Here is a 20704-nt window from a genome sequence, read left to right on the forward strand (position 1 = left end):
CAGTGCTTTGGTGCTTTTGGTAGTGTGGGCATCTGGAAAATGAAGTCAGCATCCCCATAAAGCTTGTCTGCAGAAGGAAGCATGAAGTGCTCCAAAATCTCCTGGTAGACAGCTGTGTTGACCCTGGTCTTAATAAAGCACAGTGGTCCAAAGTTCTGTTGCTCAGTCGTCCAAAGTCCTCTTTTCTGATGAGAGCAACTTTTGCATCTCATTTGGAAACCAAGGATCCAGAGTATGGAGGAAGAATGGAGAGGCCAATCAAGCACAGTAATCCCACTGTCATTGAACCAGTTTTTGGTGCTTTTGGCAAAAGTTGCTAGAATGTGAATCCATCCAAAAGTGGTACTTGATACCCATCTAGAGGGTTACAGGAATTCTTTCCCTATTAGAGATTAAATAAAATACTGTATTTTACAGACCAAAGTTGAGACTATCTGTGTTCTAAAACCTAGCATCCAAATTTGATTGATTGATTGATTATGGACCATCAAGTTGCTTTCAACTCCTAGCAGTCACACAGATAATCCAAATTTAATCATCCAAATAGCTCAACCAAATTTAAAATATACAAAACTTCTAGTGTTTTCATAAATATACTTTTTGTAAGTTGTTCTGAGAAACTTTCCTTTGGATTAGAAGGGAAAGTGGAATAAATGTTTTAAAAACATGAAATGGTTCCATAGATGAGTTTTTCACTTTAACCAGACATATATTTAAACTTTTTTTAAAAATTGGAATTTATAAAATAGGTTGTAATATTCAAATGTGAAATATAATTCTATAACAAGAAAAATGAATGTTCATCACTTCTGTGAAGCTAACAGATTTACCTTAATAAACTCATGGTATACAGAATTCTACTTTCGCTGCTCATAAGGAAGATCAAATTCATTGTTCGAAACTTTGAATCCTCTTCCAGATCACTGGAATTCTTAACACTATACTTTTTCAGCCATAAAGATTGAAAAAAGGGAAACAATTACAGATTTTTTTTCTCAAGACACTGAATAATGTACCTGATACGGTATTTTATGCTCTAGCTGACTGTTTTATATCAATGGATGTAACACAGCTAAAACAATTGGAGCAATAAAAAAAAATCTTGTTAAAGTGCCCACACAATTTAAACACTAATTTAGTAAAACAAATGACTTGAGGAAGTTAATAGTGTAATTTAAATAGATTGTAAATCAGAAGATGCAACAGGGTTTTGTTTACTTCTTTCAGATTTCCTTGCCACTCTTTTTTCCTGTGGCAATTTTGTTCTTTGCTTCATTGGGATTAGAAGCAGTAAATTATGCTGCATTTTGGTTTAGATCGCAGGATGATAGTGCAAGCAGAAAGCTGCTGACTGGTTTAAATGCACAGCATTTATCAGCTTAGTTTTATTTTGCATCTTCTGAAAACCACTTTTTAGAATTTGTTCAGAAGGCAGTGTGTCCATTTATGTCTGTCTTGCTTTAGGACTAACCAAATTATGGCAGTGCTACAACCGAAAGAAAGGATCAGTTGGACTGTTTTGTGCTTTGATTAAATTATTTATACCATTTAAACTGTATCTAGAATTGCATTTTATTGATTGAAAGAAACCTTGTGGCCAAACACCCATGAAAGATGGTCATTTCATTTAATCTAAGACAAAGAAATCCCATATTTGTGGAAGAAATGCAATTGCCATGAAAGATCATGGTAACCCAGTCTTCTCTCCTGCTCCCTTACCTTTAGTCATCCAAATTTGTGTGAGGTGACATCACTGACCTCATATTCCTGCTTGTGTCATTACTTAATCATCAACAAAAGTGATGAAAGAGGTGGTGTAATAGCAACACTTAATTTTTTATTTTTGAATGTCTGGATATTAGTGGCAGAGAGAGAAGAAAGAACTATAGCTGTTCTGCAATATTCTGCAGCCAAATGCTTGTAATGCTGCCTCAAATAAATAACAATGATAGTCATGTCTGTCAGCTTATCTGCCTACCAGTGGTAATATTTTCCATAAAGATTTCCATAGGATGCTTGCTTACTGGTTTGCTAAATCAAGGCTTTTTGTGCCTTGGAACTGATGCATTTGATTAATAATTAGCCGCAATGTCAGTTTTGCCTGCTGTTGGCTTAAGTGTGCATTGTAGCTCTGTGTATTTTGTCTGCCTATTATGTACAGGAATTCAAGCCTATTGGTGCAACTCATAACAGAAAGGCCAAGCCTTTTGTTGCAGCAGCTAACCTTGATGACAAAAGGCAGGTAATGAGTTCTGCCTATAACTCTCCAATTGGGCTTTATTCATCTGGCAATATACATGATGCTCTTCATGGACAGCTGCCTGGCCTGATCCCTAGTTCAGCTGAAAAGTGAGTACCACAATGTGCGATGCCTTTGGTATCCTTGTTTCTGATAATATCGAGTCCATCTCTTCCTGCCTTTTGCTCTCTTTTTTCTTTCCTGATCTTCAAAACTTTAAAAAAGTGCCTTTCAACATATTTACCTTCAAATGAATATTTATGTGGGAAGGACCAATATTTCGAGCATACTCTTCTAGAGAACTGTCAACACAAAATGTATGCATAGGTGCAACATTGAGTTCAATCCAGCCAAAACAAAGTTAAACAAGCACCAAAAGTATAATTTTATGCATATACACATGCTATGAATTGAAACCCATTTAGTTTTAATCTGACTTTCATCTAAATGAATATAACAGAATGAAACCTGCACATCATACTGATTTCAAGGGGTGTTGTTTATACTGATGTATGCAGCCTATTCCTGAATGCTTTTAATATTTTAAATCTGTGTATTTCATGGGATTGACTTTGTAGAATGTGGAATAGGACCAGCCTGATTTTAGCTAGGCTATAGCCATTGTTTTTCCTCCTATAACAGGAAATGTGCTAATACTACTACTCTACAACTTACACTCCATAATTTTTAAAGTGTGCATTATCTTATCTTCTTTGGAAACAAATATATTGTAATTTACTGAAAATTGTTTTATAACCCTTTCCTTTTTTTCCAGGACATAGGCTACTTTGAACACAAACATAATATCCGACCTAAACCTTTCGTAGTCCAAAGCCCAAGCAGGTCATAACTTTTGCCTATAACTGGTGCATGATTTTTCCCCCACAATCCCAATTGTATTCAGTAATATTGCTACTTCAGTATGTTGTAAATCCTTCTAATGAATGAAATGCTTGCTTCACAGCTGTAGTCAAACAGTGATTCCCAAGTAATAAAGAGATCCAGCTCTTAAATCATGGAAAGGGTTGGTAAAAATGTAGCATACATATTGATTCAAGTCACAACATCATCTTAGACCATAGGATTCCCCAAATTCTATTAAGTTCAATAGATCTTGCATCAGAGGCCCTCTGGATATATTCTGTGCTTGCAAAACAGATAAACCTAAGACATTTATTATGAATAAAACAGGAAAATGGACTAAAATTTGTTTTAATGCATAAAGAATATAATTTAATAGGAATATTACTTTCCTTCATGAATTCCTACATTGCTATAAGAATTTATGGAGGATGACATTTGAGAATTGAAAATATATAGTACAGATTACTTGTGATATATAGAAAATCAAGTATCTTGTACTTTGGTTTTAATTTCTCTTGTCAGCAGTTGTGTTTAGAAAACAGTGTGTAGCAAGATGAAGTTTGAAAATTATAATGCCATGTCTGCCTAGAGTAATATTTGTGTTTACCTATTAACACATAATATCTGCTAATAAATGACTGGAAGTCCATAGTTACTTGTGCATCCTCTTGTTTTCTGGCACTGCTAATGAGCCGCCTTGTTGCTTATGGCCACGCTTGTGGTGAGAGTGTTGACAATGTATTTTAAGTTATTAGCAATAACCCTGCCATTAACTGGCAAGCCTGGTTCTTGTCTTCCAAACATTGGTCTTGATCTTGCTTTTTTGCTGAGGAATGTCACGTGTAGCTCTCCCCTCCTAGGGATATTTGGCTGAGAAATCTGACAAATGAAAAACTGCATGCTTGCTCGGAATTTCTTTGCTCTTGCCTCTGATAATAAGGAATGTGCTTTCTTGGAAAGTGTGCCGGTATGGTCTTATATGAATTTCTCTTCACAACCTTAAATTAGTTGTGCATTTTAATTGAAATTTTTTAAAGGATCTGTGATTTAGGAAATGTTATCATTCATCTCAATTAAAAATATTTTAGTATTTCTAGAAATATTTAGTGATACAGTTGTAGCATACAATGAATATTTGCAATCATAAGATTTATAATAAAAACAAGATGACTTGTTATTGTTTGAGCTTGGACATGCCAGTAAATGTTGGGAATCATATACATTTGATTGGCGGCATTCAGCAAAAGTGATGAGATTTAAATTTCATTTTAAAAGCTCATAACACTTGTCACTTTTAATATTCACCAGATTGTGAACATTTAGCCTGCAATCCTTGCACAATTAGCTAAGAGTAAACCACAGTGAAATTAATTTCATGCCCTAAATACATGTGATTTCAGCCTTATAGTTTAAACCTAAAGTATACCTGCTCATCTAGATTCAAATACCAATGAAACAGTGAGATGAGTAGAAAAATATAGTCACCATTGTTTTAAAGAAAATTGATTCAGAATCAAATCTAAGTATTTCTACTATACTTTAGCTCTGTTGTACACTGCCTAGAATCACTTGTTTGTGAGATGGAAAGGTGTATATATTGGCTTAATAAATAAATAAAATAAAATTTATTTTCTGATAAATTTAAATTTCCAAAGTAACTTTCCAACACAATTTCCAAACAAAAGTGAGTTTACATTGTATTTCCATTTTAATATCTTAAGAGAGGAATTGAATTTAAGATCAATACTATGACTTCTTGATATATCACAGTCATTTTCCAAAGATACATTGAAGTTCTTCATTTTGTAATTATTCAGAATCATAGCAAAGTTTTGATTGTAATCATTAATCAAGTGATTAGCAACAGAGATAGCAACAGCTATGGATTTTAGGAGTAGAGATATTTTCTTTATACATTGAGACTTAGACTCTAGGCCATGGGTGTCAAAATTCATCGCGTCATGTGGTGCCATGTGACATATTGTGACTTTTTTGCCTTTCCAGAGCCAGGGTGGGCATGGTCTGTTCGTGATGCATCCAGCCCATGGGCCGTCAGTTTGACACCCCTGCTCTAGGCCATAATAAATGTTTGTTATCTTCTCAATGTAAATCCATATGTAACACCTAGCATAATCGACACTGTAAGCTAGCTTTCCATAACATGATTACTTCCTGATTTCTTGGTACCACATCATGCAGAAATGCCAGCCAGCTGTTTTAAAATATCAATGAAGAAAATTATGAACTCCCTTCAATGTTCGTTCAGTAAACAGCTTTTTCTCCGTTGTGCAATATTTGAAAGGGAAAGACTGATTATATGTTTAGTAGCTCCTTAACTTTATTGCTTAATAAATCCAAACTGATTCATTGCATTCATAGCTGAAATTTTGTGTCCAAAAGGACTCTAATCCATGTTATATAATAATAAGAGAACTTAAAACAGAAAAAAAGTGTTATATCATGAGAACCTGCTTTTTAATATCAATGTATGTATTTTTAACATACCAAAGTATGGCTCATTTTTTGGATTTTGGCTAATCATATTTTTAATTGAAATGACCTAAAATCTAACTTCTCCTCTCTTAAACATTAGACAAGAATAATAAAAATAATATTACCAAAGAGTTATTGCATTTAGCAAAGGCATTTTGAATGAATGATAATATTGCAATGAACTCAGTTATACATTTGTGTAGTTTTGATTTTGGACCACTAAATATTTCATCACTATGATATATAAACATTGCATGCATATTTTTCCAATGTGAAACAAATGCAAGAAAACATATTTGCATAGTTTAATTATTTTCTATGTCATCACAATTTAAATAATTAACAGCCTGGTTTTCAGAGTTTCTTTTTTAGAACATCAGGATTCAAAATAAGTTACATATATTTATACTGACATCAAGAAATTCTTAGAAAACAGATTTCAGTACACTGAAATGGCTGCAATATTGTTAAAGTATTGCAGGCATACATCAATAGGATTATATGTATGATTCTGGACTGAACAGCATGAACATTATTGTTACTTTTAACACAATAAGCTTCAAAAGGTTCAAGCACTGATATTAAATTGCCTGAACCTGATCAAGTTATTAAACTGCAGCATACATTTTAGTGGACAGTGGTGAGACTTGATCACACAAAATATAAGGATCTTTTACAACCATTTGTACACAGCAGAAAACGTAGACAAAAACTTGGGCTGAATTCTTGTATTTGCATCCTTTTCTCCCTTTGATCACTCTAGAAACTGCATGTGCCTTTTATTTACCTTCTGTTCTCACTCTGATTTGAATCACATACGCAGTACTCCCTCCGGGTTTGATGGCAGCAGTGGACGTAGCACACCCTCTTCCATTAGCACTGTTAGCACTATCTGTCCTACTGAGTTGAAAGCTGCAGCTAAGATGGCCCCCAACATCCCCTTAGAAATGGAGCTTCCTGGTGTCAAGATTGTGCACGCTCAGTTTAACACTCCTATGCAGATGTATTCAGATGACAATATTATGGAAACACTGCAGGGACAGGTTGCTACAGCACTTGGGGAAACACCCCAAATAAGGTAATGGGAGCCATCCTGTGTGCTTAGCATACTGCATGAAGAATGCTGCCTATGTGCCAGCTATTTGCTTGTTATTCATTGAGGCTTTTAAGTATAGTTACCCATGCCACTTTAAAGGCCTTTCCTCATTGTTCATTGAAAGAACACTTCACTCGTCCTTAAGTCATCAAAAGAAAATCATATTATCGGCTATTCTTGCTGTCAGGCGCCCTATTCTGCCTCTGGAGCTTCTGCTATGTATTGGATGTTGGTATCTTGATTTAGATTGAGCAGAGGCCATTAAGGAAAGCCACTGATTAAACCATGGCTCAACTGCCTTCCCTCTTTCTCAATATTGCTCTTGGCATAAACTGTAGCATAAACCATTAAGCAAACTACAGTGAGGAGGAAGAGGATAAGCCAGATGCTGTTGCACACACACACTCAAGCTAGCAGAGGCTGTTTCATTTCCCTTGCCACCCCCCCTCCCCAAACCTGGCAGCGGATCTCCAGGAAAAGATAGTAGGAGAAGGAAGATGACTCTGTCAGTTCTTTGATCTCATCAAGCATTACCATACAGGCATCTAGACTGCTTACAATCATAGAAGCTTTTCCAGAAACTAAAAGAAAAGAAAGAAAAGAAAGAACCAGCAGGTACGTGGAGGTGGCAGTTGTGAGACAGTAAGGAGCTGCAGCAAATAATTTCCCCATGCCTATCAACTGTTAGTTGGGCTACTTTTAAACACAGGTTTAACAGTCTTCAGAAAGAGTATTCTATGTTCAAAAGCAGACTGAAAAAACTGACAAATATGATGGGGAGATCACACTCTGAAATGGCAGAAAGAAGGCTGGCTCTTTCTTGCTTCACTTAATAATACATCCCCACAGCTGCTCTTCAGTCTAATCCATGTCTCTGAGCCAGGGATCCTGTTGGCTCACCTATGAAAACTGGGAAGAAAAAAAAAATCTGATGTTTACAGTACCCAAAGCAGGATGGCTCTGAAAGACTGTGGCCAGGGACTAGAGTGAAGGGGGCATTTCTGCAGCAATCTCAAGTGACCAGTAAGTGCTAGGTGATTTCGTCCCCTTTATTAATCTTATCTGAACTGCAGATATCTGTCCAAAAATTTGCTTAGTTTCTTGAAAACAAAAATAGAGTAATATTTAAAGAATGTCTGTATCTCATTAGAGACGTCTTAAGTCCAGTTTGAACTCTTTGTATTTTTTTTTCATGAGATACAGTATGTCCTATACGAGAAAATGAAAAACCTCAAAGTACGTTAAGGAAAATTAATTTCATTCTCATTGTGAAAATTAAGTAGGATTGTATCAGTCCATCGTTCATATTTAGATTTATAATTGTAGCTCTATTAACATTTTGGCCAGTTTATAATCAGAGAGCTTTATCCATCAATCTTGTTAGGTACAATATAATTCTATGCATAAAATTGCACTAAGAATTACTCCCAGGTAACTGATTATTTATAATTATACTTTATGGCTGCATTCTGTGCTTACTTATATGACATACTTTTAAATATATATAATATCATGCTTTCTGTTGATTTCTGTCTTACTAATCAACTAACAATTTCTGAAAAGCTTTAAAACCTTTTGCTGGATCATTAATAAAGTTGGTTCTGTCTGGTGGCTATAATAGAATTTTGTTTAGGAAGAAGGGGGAAACTGATCATGCTTTATGGAACAAAAATATTTTGAGGGTAACATTAAATAAAGGTTATTGGATAATCTTGTTCCTTGAAATAACTTCTGAAGGATCTTGCTTTTTATCAGTGAGTTATCTAACTCAACATTGATTTTATGCTTTTAAGTTGGATGTACTATATTTCATGCTTTTAAATATATATATAATTAGTTGAGTTGGGAAAGTTCTAAAAACAATGAATAAATATTCTTGAAAGCTACATTTATTTAAATTATATGGCACATTTTAATTGCCAACAGATAAAGATTCATTGGTCATAATACTAATAAAAAAGTATCTTGACCCAAGAGGAGAGCCAGTTGTCATGCTAATATGATACTTGTTTCATTTTTGCATGTGTTTTATGAATTATGAATCAAATCTTCACTGATTGTATTACAAGTAGCGAAACCTGTTTTTGAAAACCATTCCAGAAAAAAATAGTTTGAAATGCTTTTGTTGTTGGACTTTGTTTTCATTACACTCAAATGTAAGGACAGTATCTTTGTGCTTGTGGATATTTTATGTGTAATAATTAATATTATCCTGAAATGTTCTTTGTAACACGATCAGGAGCTAAACTGAATAGGAACCTATTGTGTTTTTAAAAATTACAACTTGAAAGTTTAAAAATTATGTACTTTAAACTACTTTTATTTAATATTTGCATTTCTGAAGGCCCAGGAGTTCCTCTTAATTTTCCAGATATGTTTGTTGACACCTAATGAATTTCAGGGGAATATTTTATTTTTGGTTTGTTTAAATGAAGATGTGATCATTTGCTATTTCTTCTAATTTTTTGTATTATAGTGTTACATGGTTAATCTTTTTAATTTACTTTTTAATATCTGTTTTGAGCAAAAAAAAAAAAAAAGGTGTAGTACCAGGGTTTTCCAATGCTCCAGATCAACATACACTAAAAATGTAGTATATACCCTGGAGAACAAATTATTATCTGTTCCTTTCCTCAAAAATGCGTTCTATGTAAACTTTTCAATCTATATTCATCACAGCTTGCCCTCATACTAACTGTATGCTAGGGCAGAACTAAGTTACTATAGCTATTTTCTTGTTTTATGAAGCAAGTACAATAAAAATCAAATTGCAGAATAATTTGTAATTATGAATCTTATCCTAAGAACCACATGGAAAGATCTGCCTACTCAAAAGACATTTGAATTCTTGTTCCTTGATAAATTTCAACATACACCTATCAAAATCTTATTCAAAATCACAAAGGCTTTCAATAGCATTTTGTGATATGTTGGATAGTTTTGACCGCCTGAAGGTATTTAGAGCACAACATTTCAAAGAAAACATCCGTAAATCCAAAACTCTTGGTGTAACTGAGGTAATATTTCTGAACTCACACTGTATTAAAATGAATACATAGAGGTGTTCCAAGGATTATTTTATAGTGTACATATTAATGTCCTCCTATAACATCCCTTCATGATCAACTATCTTTATTTCATACTTGCATGGTCTTTGCAGTGAGCCAGCACCTGCAGTGCCCCAGTCTGATGTTTATAGGATGCTACATGATGATCCTCAAGGACCCAGCCAACCACGCCAATCCAGTTCTTTTAAAGTGCTCCAAGACATGGTCTCTGAAGATTCTGGTTAGTTGTATCTTTCATTATTTAAGTTGTAGGAGACAACATAGAGCAGCTTGCTAAACTTAGATGTTTTGATTCTGGTCAGTACCTTTATAAAAGACTATACATCGCTTAAATTCCTAACGCAAGAAAGCACTCAATAAAAGGAAGCATAAATAAAATATATGATTAACTCAATAAAAATATAAATCAGGAGTATTACTTTAAGAGAGGCCATTAAAATGGTACTTTTATGGTACAAAAAGAGAGCAGTCTTGGAGAGTTAAATAAAACACATTTTTATAGAAAGAGCCGAGGTGGCGCAGTGGTTAGGCTGCAGTACTGCAGGCCACTTCAGCTGACTGTGATCTGCAGTTCAGTGGTTCAAATCTCACCGGCTCAAGGTTGACTCAGCCTTCCATCCTTCCGAGGTGGGTGAAATGAGGCCCCAGACTGTGGGGGCAAGTTGCTGACTCAATTTGCTAAAAAATTTGTAAACCGCTTAGAGAGGGCTGAAAGCCCTATTAAGGGGTATAGAAGTCTAATAAATAAATAGAAAGGAATATTCTGTTTTAAGTGCACTTCTAAACTGTTTTAATCAGAAGCACTTACTATACTGCGTTATTTACTATGGTATCTTTTTAGAAATTTATCTAAGCAATTGGCATGGAATGCATGTATCTTAATCCCTTAAGCTGTTGGTCTTCTGATATGTTAGCTACTTATGAGATCAAATTCCTCTTGACACTCACTTGAAGATTATCTTAATTGCAAATTTAATAGGGAATAGAAATAATAATAGAAAAAAAATAACATTGAACAGGGGCATTCTTAGACAGAAGCAGAAAAAAATCCAGGTGCAACCATGAAGCATGTAAAATAGGACAAGACATTGACTGCATAGACATTTCTGTCATCTTGATTTTCTTGATCTCCCTCTTGCATCCACTCCTGACAGTGAATTAAAATTGTTTTATGTATATTTTTAAAGAAAAATGCAGAAATCACTTATCTTTGTCAGTGTATTGAGTAATTTAAAAAAGAACTAAGAATTCTGTGGTTAAGTTTTTCTATTCTCTTTTATAGAGATTAGTATCCCTCTGATTATTTTAAGGCTGGAAAGTTATAGTTAAAAGAAAACTTTTTAAATGTTTTGGTCTTTTACTTTTCTAGAAAATCCCTATTAGTTCTGCGAGACGCAAGAATATTTGGGAAAAGCTTCCCAGAAAAAAATCTCACTCTTCCATCAAAATCATACTTCAGAGACAGGCTTTTGGTAGATGCTATAAAAGGAAGTGATGAAATACTATTTCCTCAGTTACTTCTTTCCTTCCTTCAAGGGAGTTGTTTCAACCTGCTGATTGGTAATGCATCGTTCTTCCCTCCAAAGCCCTAGGTGTAGAATAGACATGATATACAACAATTTTGTCTATCTGTATTTTTGTTTTGTTTTGTTTCTATTTTTATCCTCTCGTCAATTTTGACTCCGGGTGTCTGCCTGGACAGGTCCCTGCAGTTCACTTGCCAAGATTTCAAAAGTGATTTGCCATTGCCAGCTGAGATAAAATTACTTACATAGGGTCACCCATTTGGCTTTGTGTCTAAGGACCAAGAGTTTTTCCTTCATGGTCTCATGGTTTCTAGCCAGGTACCCTAATCGCTATACATCCAGCTACTACCTTATTTGAAGTTATATTTATTGGATGACATAGCCAGAATTCACAGCAATTCTGAGAGAGATTGTTCCAACATCATGGGACGCCAACGCCAGATTGGAGAAAGGAAAGCTCCTTAAATCCTAGTAATTTTAGTGAAGTTAGCAGTGATGAAAACACATGCATTCCTATGAGAATAAGAAAAAACTATTTGCCCCCTGCAAATCAATATACATAAACAGATAACTGAATAGTAAAGAAACTAAAAATGCATATGCATATTTTATCAGTAAAATATTTGTAAAAAAAATGTCTGTTATAGTGAAAAAAATCCTAACATGGGTTGGAAACAAACGTGGCACGACAAAACCGCGCTCGTCAAAATAGCGGTGATAAAATCGCGTCGCTAAAGCCGCGATGTCATCACCGCGCGTCATCACCGCCGCGACAACAGCGCGGCGACAGAAGGACACTTTAAAACAGCGCGGTGACAGAAAGCGGATTTAAATTAAGGTAAGGGTTAGGATTAGGTTTAGGGGTTTGTTTTAGGTTTAGGGTTAGGTTTAGAGTTAGGTTTAGGGTTAGGTTTAGGGTTAGGTTTAGGTTTAGGATGCTGAGTGCTTGGGAATGCGCGGATTTGCCCTCCGCGATTATGTCATCGCGATAGGGTCACGTTTTTCCTTAGCGCTTCGAACGGCGTGAATTAGTCTTCGCGCTTATGTCTCCGCGGATAAGGGCTTCGCGGATTTGTGGTGGAACCGGAAACAAATGCTTATACATTTTAAACTTCTAATGGTAGTCATTTAAAAGTAACCCAAGACTATATATATTGCTTTGTTTTCTTTGCAGAAGGTCGTCCCACTGGGATAAGGAGTGTAAAAGCACCCACCACAAAGATGGGTGCTGGTGCCGGAAGTGTGCCGAAAGTGCCTTTGTGTGACAAGTGTGGAAATGGCATCGTGTAAGATATTTCATGTTCTTATCATAGATTTGTAACATTGATTTTCAAAAGAGCTTGTAACAACCTGTTACAAAAAGAGATATTTCTCATTTATCATCTTAAACAAGGTTATATTTATTTGTTTACATACACCATTTAATAAATACAGGTAGAATCTTCGACTTACAGCTACAATTGAGCCCAAAATTTCTGTTGCTAAGCAAGATAGTTGTTAAGTGAGTTTTGCCCCATTTTACAACATTTCTTGCAACAGTTGTTAACTGAATCATCGCAGTTGTTAAGTTAGTAACACGGTTGTTAAGTGAATCTGGCTTCCTCATTGACTTTGCTTATTGGAAGGTTGAAAAGGATTATCACAAAGCCCTGGGATGCTACAACCATCATAAATGCATGCCAATTGCCAAATACTTGAATTTTGACCATGTGACCATGGGGACGCTGCAACAGTTGTAAGGGTGGAAAATGGTCTTAAGACCCTTTTTTTCAGTAACTTTGAATGGTTGTAAATGAATAGTTATAAGTCAAGGACTACCTGTATTCTGTGGTTGAGCTGAACAACACTCCTAGAATAAACATTCAGCTTTCCCCACTAGAATAAAATGTAAAAGACAGAGCATAAAAGTGAAGCAGAACAAAAAGAGAAGGGGAAAAAGAAAACCACTGATTCCTGGAAACCTCACACAGCAAAGCAAAATGCCATATTAGTGATGACACACCGAATATGTTTGTTCTAACATACTTTTAAAAGGTTAAAGAAGAAAGCATGGGGCCTTTCTATAAATAAACATGTCCCGTGTGCACAAGCCTTTTTTTTATCTTTTTAATGTTTTATTATCTTCAGTTAGGAATCTAACCAAGCTATGTTTGTAGAATGGCAATCATAGAGATTAGAACCATTGTCCAAGAATGTGGTAGAGCTGAAGAAGCTGAAGCTCACAATTTATTGACACCAGGAACTTAAGCAGCAGACTTGTCATCGATTTCTTTGTCCCAGTCTCTGAAAATTGTATTTGGCTGACTTTTTCTTTCTTTCTGTTTTCTTCTTTTCTAATTATTCATTTAACAGTGGCCAAGTAGTAAAAGCCCGTGACAAGTACAGGCACCCAGAATGCTTCATCTGTTCCGACTGCAATATCAACCTGAAGCAGAAAGGTTACTTCTTTGTGGAGGGGCAGTTATACTGTGAAACTCACGCCAGGGCTCGCACGAGGCCCCCAGAGGGGGGTTACGAAGCTGTCACCGTTTACCCCAAGGCTTAACTGTTTGGAGAGACACATGCCTGCATGCACGCCCAAGGCATTCTCAGCTTACAGCAACTCTAGGGCTAATGGCCTAAATCCAGCAAACTGCTCTTTGCAAGGGGGAGGGGGAAGGAGGATAGATTGGAGGGTTAAGGGAAAAGGATTGGGGATTTTAGTAGACCATTCTGAGTCTGCAAAAGGAGACAGGCTTTTCCAAGACTTTATCACAATGTTTGCCAGGGTAATCGGACAGAAGTAAACCTAACAGATTGTACTACATTAAGCAAAACTAAGTTCTTCCACATGAGTTAAGTTTTCATTCAGCTGTTTGCACACACTTTACTAAAAAAAAAGAAAAAAGGATCCAATCCATTGATGTTCTCAGCCTCCAAGCCACAAACACAAATCCTTTATGTTAAGGACACCTATCTGCTATAAAGACAGCCATATGAGCATTGATTAGTTTTTTATATCAGCGTCAGTCTCTATGACAAATCAAATGTGGTTGCCCACTTCTATCCACATGCTCACAGGTTTTCATGACCCACAATACTACTACTGTCATCTCTTCCTCAACTCCAAGGCAAAGTATACTGCTGCTAGGAAGAAGGAGATGTATCTGAAAGTAGAGTATTTAAATGCATAGCCATTAAAACTAGTAGTAGCCAATCAGATAGAGACTGAAATGAAGAAGACTGAGAGTATAGGAGAGAGCAACAGTTTCATATTGTCAATGAATTGCTTGCTGCAATAGAAACACTTTAGTATAAAATAAGCACAGCAAAAAAGCAAGTTTTTTTTAATCAGCCACAAATCACAAAGCTTCTGATTTTTTTTAAGTATTGTCACAGTTCCTATTAACTACATTTTTACTTACTCTTCCAAGTTTTCTCAGCTTGATGCCTTACAACTCCCATTGTCCCAATCACGGGGTGAACTTTCCTATGTTTATTGCTTGGGAAGCAAAAGAGGAAAATAATTCCTAGGCTGAACGCACCACAGCTATTTATTTTTATCCCTATTTCCCTTTGCTGCATAAGCAAATCAATTAGGGAAAGATCAACCGGGAAAGCAACAGGCCATTGAACTTATAGCAAAATGGAAATGGGATCACATTTCTGGAATGTTGGGTTTCTCAATCTCAGGATAAATGGTTCACATTGCTCTAGTGCTAGGGATCTATATATGTATAAGGATATAGTTCTGAGTAGATATTTTGCTCTTCCTTTGCAACACTATCTACTCTTCAATGTGGATGAGCAACCACATGTCCATCCAGGATGCTAGCTGCAACTGAAGCTGGGCTTTGCTTGTGATGTTCATTAGGAGTGTGCCATTCACAATTAGGTTTTTAAGAATCCTGTTGGCCACAAACAGGCCCTAAGGTATGTTGATATAGGTCTTACATACATTAAAATTATGATGCTTAATTATTAAGAGCTGCAATTCTGTAGATTTGTTTGATTTTTCTGTATAAAAGCAATTAAAAGCTTTTTTTAAAAAATGTTTTCAAGGATGGTTTCTTCTTGCAACATTGCCATTAACCATATACAGAATACAAGATGTGTGAGAAATGGTGACATTTATCGCAAACAGTTGTTTTTTTTAAGGGAACACCACAAATTAACAGCAATTTCTCTATGGGGCAAAATGATTTCATGTTTTTAGAAGTAAGCTTTCTAAGAGAACTCACTGGCTAAGATGCTGAGCTTGTCAATCACAAAGGTTAGCAATTCGTCAGTTTGAATCCCTAGTGCCGTGTAACGGCGTGAGCCTCCGTTACTTGTTCCAGCTTCTGCCAACCTAGCTGTTCGAAAGCATGTAAAAATGTAAGTAGAAAAATAGGAACCACCTTTGTTGGGAAGGTAACAGCGTTCTGTGTGCCTTCAGCATTTAGTCATGCCAGCCACATGACCACGGAGAGGTCTTCAGATAGCGCTGGATCTTCGGTTTTGAAACAGAAAAGAGTGCCGCCCCTTAGAGTTGGGAACGACTAATGCATATGTGCGAGGGAAACCTTTTCATTTACCTTTCTAAAGTCAAGCAGGTTTGGCCTATGTCTTAAGAAGCTGACAGCAGGAGTGTTGATAGGTTTAGGTGACAACAAGTAGTAAGCATTCTTAAGAATAACCTACTTTATCTTAAAGAAAAAGGCATGACAATCTTCCAAGGGAAAATCAGTAAATATAGTAAAGAATGTTTTTATGAGGACCAACTTATTCTGATATATGCAGTGTGCTTATGACCATAAAGATAATAAAGATATTCATTCTTTAAAAATAATCAAAGCACCAACAAACCATGCTAATGTGTGAGTGTTGGGAAGAAAAAAAAGCATTTATTTTAAAATCAGGTCAGGGACCAATCAAAGCCAAATTGTAGCTACTGGCATCTATGGGGAGTGGAAGGTCAAAATATGAGGATGGCTGGAACGATACGGCAGCTGAAGCCCTATTTTTCTATGGGTAATTATGAGATAAAGCAGTAGGATAGGATGGCACCCCAGAATGGAAGTACACCTAACTTTTGCTACCCAAAATTATCCTGTTTGTATTTTCTATTATGCAACATTGCCTCATTTGGTTTGGCCAAGAAGAAAAAAGGCAGAGAACATTCTATTAACTCAGGAAGCATATAAGGTTTCAAACAGAGGCATGGGTAGCAAATGCTTGCTTCGTGAAACATGTTTGAGTCGTGCCAGAGGTTTGAGCTAGGATATGGTGCTTGACAGAAAACTATTCAGCAAGTTAAATGGAGCAAATTGGAGCTGTTGGATGAGAGATCTGCTCTGTGTTAGTTGCCTTACAAGGACAGGTATCAGTGTTGCTTAATAATTAAAATGCAACATTGTCAGCTTGGCAATTCTCCACAGAGAGCCCACAGAGATTACTAAACTGTTCTTTAATTATCTATTAGCCTGCCAACCAAAAAAAGACTACAGTATGAAGATTAAAAAGCAAAGTGTTCATACCTGGATCACTGTCACATTAAAGGGAGAGGGGGCTCCCAGCAGCAACAGCAATTTTCCTAGGGCTGCCCAGTTATTTCAAAATATGACAGTCCACCTAAAAATCTCACTTAACAATAGGAAAAAAGCTTTGGCATCATGATTATGTTTTTACCACTTTTGAATGCCATCCAGATTTTCTTCCTTAGCCACCAAAAGGTCTTGCATTGTCTCTGCACTAACTTCCTACTTACATGTGCAGATAAGTATCCTATGCCCAGTTCCACAAATTGGGCTGCACGTTCGGGTTTCCATGAGTTGAAAAAAATATAAAGGAGAGAACAGTATCTGTCTTTGTTAGTAGGACAAGCCAAATATTTTTAACTTCTCTCTGCCAAAAGTGGCACCTTACAAGAGCCACTTCTCTATGACTCCTTTGAAATATACCAAACAGTTGGGAGATGTGGGGCATTTCTACATTGCTCACTGTATCATTATCTCCATACATTCAACCATATCTATAGCAAAAGCCTTCACAAAATAGTCTTGCTAGTCCTCTGGCACAATTTAAGACCCATGGGTGGGTAAAGACAACAACAAAAGGAAGCAAAATTTTAGCAATGGAAAAGAAGGAAGCTTCACAAACTTCAAGGCATAATGCACATCTATCGTATTGCTCCTCTCGGTCACAATTGTTACTTTACTCTCTTCAACTGTTAAAAATTGAAACTATTTTACATAATTCCCAAAATACCATAGGTGAATTAATTATATGCCATTAAGATGTTACTGACTTTTAGCAACCACATAGAGTAGATAGATTTTCTCCAGGACAATCTGCCCCAAGCTGATCTTTCAGGATTTCCCACTGTGAACCCTTCACCACTGTAATTGAGTCCTTCTCCCTTGCTGCTGATCATCTTATTTTCTTTTACTTTTCCCATCTTTCAAAACCTTTTCCAGAGAACTAGATTTTCATATAATGTGTCCAAAGTAGGATAATTTGAGCTTGGTCATTTATGCTTCAAGAGAGAATTCTGGGTTGATTTCTTTGTTTTCTTTGGAGGCTGTAGTATTCCAGGAATCTTCTCCCATATCAACTTTCAAAAGCATTAATACTCATTTATTTACTGCTTCTTCAAGTTTAACTTTTTCTTCCATAGAATGTTACAGAGAAAATCATGGCTTGAAGATGCTCAATTTTAAGACCCCAGCTGCAGGCAACTTTATCCATGCCTCTCAGATGAGGCTTTTAGAAGGGAAAGTCTATAAGAACCATTATTTTATGGAAAGGTATTATGATTATCAATTATGTTACTAAGTTGTTTTCATAGTGATGCCAACATATGAATCTTTTCTGCATTTCATTGCTGCCATTTAGTGAACATATGGATGTTTGCCTTTTGTATAGATAGGTAGGTGAACACATGATGCCATGTGGTATATTATGCCAATACCATTATAACTGAATCTTATACTACTCCAATAGTGTTAAAAGCTTCTATGGAACAGAGATATAAAACCTCTGCACCTCTCCAAATTAAGGCAATGCACAAATGATTATGCTGATTCAGGCAAAAGCTCTCAGTTAATTCAAGATGTTCTCATATCACTATAGCACCATTCCAGCACCCATATTTACCTAGGTGGTATATTAAGTTTAATTATAGATGCTAGTCCCAAAATCTAATTTTTGGACTCAACAGAACAGAATGAGCCAAAGTGCTTATTGACTCAAAAATTGGGAAACAAGAAGTGGTAACAAGAAGTCAGAAAACAGAATTGTACCAAAGTACTAGGCTTTGCACTCCCTAAACTGACCTGCTACCTGTGAAATTCTATAACCAATCAAAATAAGATTCAATATCACCTTATTAAAATGTTTGAAATAGGGGAGTCAGGAATTAAATAATACAGGCAATCCCTGGGAATAAGACATAGAACAAATAAAGTAAATCAAGATATTGGAAGAACTACAGTGTAAAAGAGATAAATATAGCTTTGACATATTTGCTCTTGTGTAATAGTGCTGGATTAAGTCCAATGGTTGGCCTTCACAGCTGCTACTGAACAGGTGTAAGAGGGACTTTGTGAACATAGTTTATGCAAGTGCTATTTGGGATGGTAGCCTAGCAGAAATTCATTGAGTTGGCCTGAGATCATTTGTAGCCTGAAATGCCTGTTCCTAAAGGGGACTAGATTGTCCTTTGAACAGCAACAGCTTTTTCCACTTTGAACAATTAATTATATAAGCCTGAATATTTCTGCAAAGTTTCTATTTTACATTTTTAATGGTATAAGCCCTATCCTTTATGAAAACAACAAAAGGTCATAAATTAAAAAGTTTAATTCCAGAAGTCATTATTGCTAAGCAATGCTTGCTTAGCAAATAAAACAGTTCAGAGGTATTGAATCAGGACCTCTAAGGTTGTCTTCTTTCTTCACTATAGCGCAGGGGTGTCAAACACAACATCATGCTGTCACATGATTTATCATGACTTTTTTCCCCTTTGCTAAAATGGGGGTGCACATGGCCAGTGCATGACACATCTGGGTTGTGGACCGCAAGTTTGACACCACTGCTATTAGAGTATAGAGATAGGAGTACTTAAGAAAATAAAATAAACTCTATATCCAAAGAGAGATTATATCTTGCAAACAGATCTTAAGGAATTTGTATCTGTACTTAACTACAAGGATGTAACATTGCTAAATATGTATCATGATATCATAACATCACAAGCAAAAGTGGATGTGAACTTCATTAGAGATGAACAACCTCTCTAGGGGAGATGATGAGAGAAAGAAAAGGATTGAAGACATCAGAACTGAAGAAGCTTCTTGGATGAGAAGCAAAACATCTTCAAGGATAAACAAAGTCAATTTGCCTTTTAAGAAAGCACCTTTGGGACTCCGGAAAAGAAGATCACCCTCAGATATATAGATTCCACCTCTGGAGTCTTCCTTTATCCTGGGGGGATTCCTGTTCTTTGATGGAGTCAGTGAGGTGATGATCTAAGTGATAGAATCGCATGTTTATTCTGAGGCTTGTCAGCAGTTAAAGTTTCAGAGGCCTGCTAAACAGGGTGGAGGCAGATCAGAGGCCTTTTAACTACTAACAGTGTCTATTAGCCATCTGAATTATGCAAATTTTAGACAATTAAAAAAGTATTGTTGCCCCAAAATTAGGAGTGGGACTTTTAGTTTTTTTTACATTGCTATTTTTTAAGATAAGAAATTATATTAAAGTTGCTTTAGAGTGTTGCTTTGGCAACAAAAGTGCAAGGCAGCATTGTCAAAACATTCTTTTCTTGAATCAAAAAGATTGGAGCCCATTTTTGTATAAAAATTGGGGGAAGTGGGGTTACCGTCAAACTATATAAACCTTTAAATTAGTATTATCATTGAAGTGCATTTTCATTTTACAGTTCTGCTTTTTTTAAAAAAAAGTTTTATACAGAAAAGGGACATCAGTTATCTGTTTTCATGTTTTAGTTCTTCTTATCTTTGGAACTGACTCCTGGGGACACTTTCAGCTACCATTTTCTTTTCTCAAGCAGGTAAACTTGTTAATTTTTTCAAGAGAAGTTATGATTTGGTTTCTTCCATTTTTATTTGAAGCTTTTTGGCACTTCTTAGAGGAAGGGTATGGTTATAATTTTGTTTCTAGTCTTTTGTTTGGTAAGCAGTCTTTTGTTTGGACTGAGCACAATTAAAAGATCATAAGAACTTAAAAACTCTACCTAATTTTCCCTTTATTAAAAAAAATACATGATGGAACTAAAGTTCTTATGCCCATTTGCTCCACGTGAACCAATGAACAAATTTTGAATCCTTTGAATCCTTGACTCTTGGGTGACTTCACAGGATATCCATATCATTTTTTTGGCAACAACGCCAGATGGGTTTGCAATGCTTTGGGGGTCGATTTCCTTTTCAATCCA

General features: G+C 35.9%; 1 protein-coding gene across 2 annotated transcripts in view; it reads left to right on the forward strand.

Moving 5' to 3' along the window:
• PDLIM3 (PDZ and LIM domain 3) overlaps positions 1-15319 on the forward strand; it is a 32170-nt gene extending 16851 nt beyond the window's left edge. Inside the window, exons 4-8 of one of the 2 annotated variants that reach the window (XM_087724514.1) lie at positions 3015-3082; positions 6420-6674; positions 9853-9980; positions 12461-12572; positions 13639-15319. In XM_087724514.1, coding sequence (XP_087580640.1) covers positions 3015-3082; positions 6420-6674; positions 9853-9980; positions 12461-12572; positions 13639-13831 — 756 coding nt within the window. In that variant the 3' untranslated portion in view covers positions 13832-15319. Of the gene's footprint in view, positions 1-2161; positions 2350-3014; positions 3083-6419; positions 6675-9852; positions 9981-12460; positions 12573-13638 lie in introns of both variants that reach the window. The other variant, XM_014066222.2, reaches the window with a different exon arrangement.
• The last annotated feature ends 5385 nt before the right edge of the window (positions 15320-20704 follow it).

Source organism: Thamnophis sirtalis, unplaced genomic scaffold, assembly GCF_051295495.1.
Source record: "Thamnophis sirtalis isolate CommonGarterSnake01/CBP01778 unplaced genomic scaffold, rThaSir2_p1.2 scaffold_10, whole genome shotgun sequence".
NCBI lineage: Eukaryota > Metazoa > Chordata > Lepidosauria > Squamata > Natricidae > Thamnophis > Thamnophis sirtalis.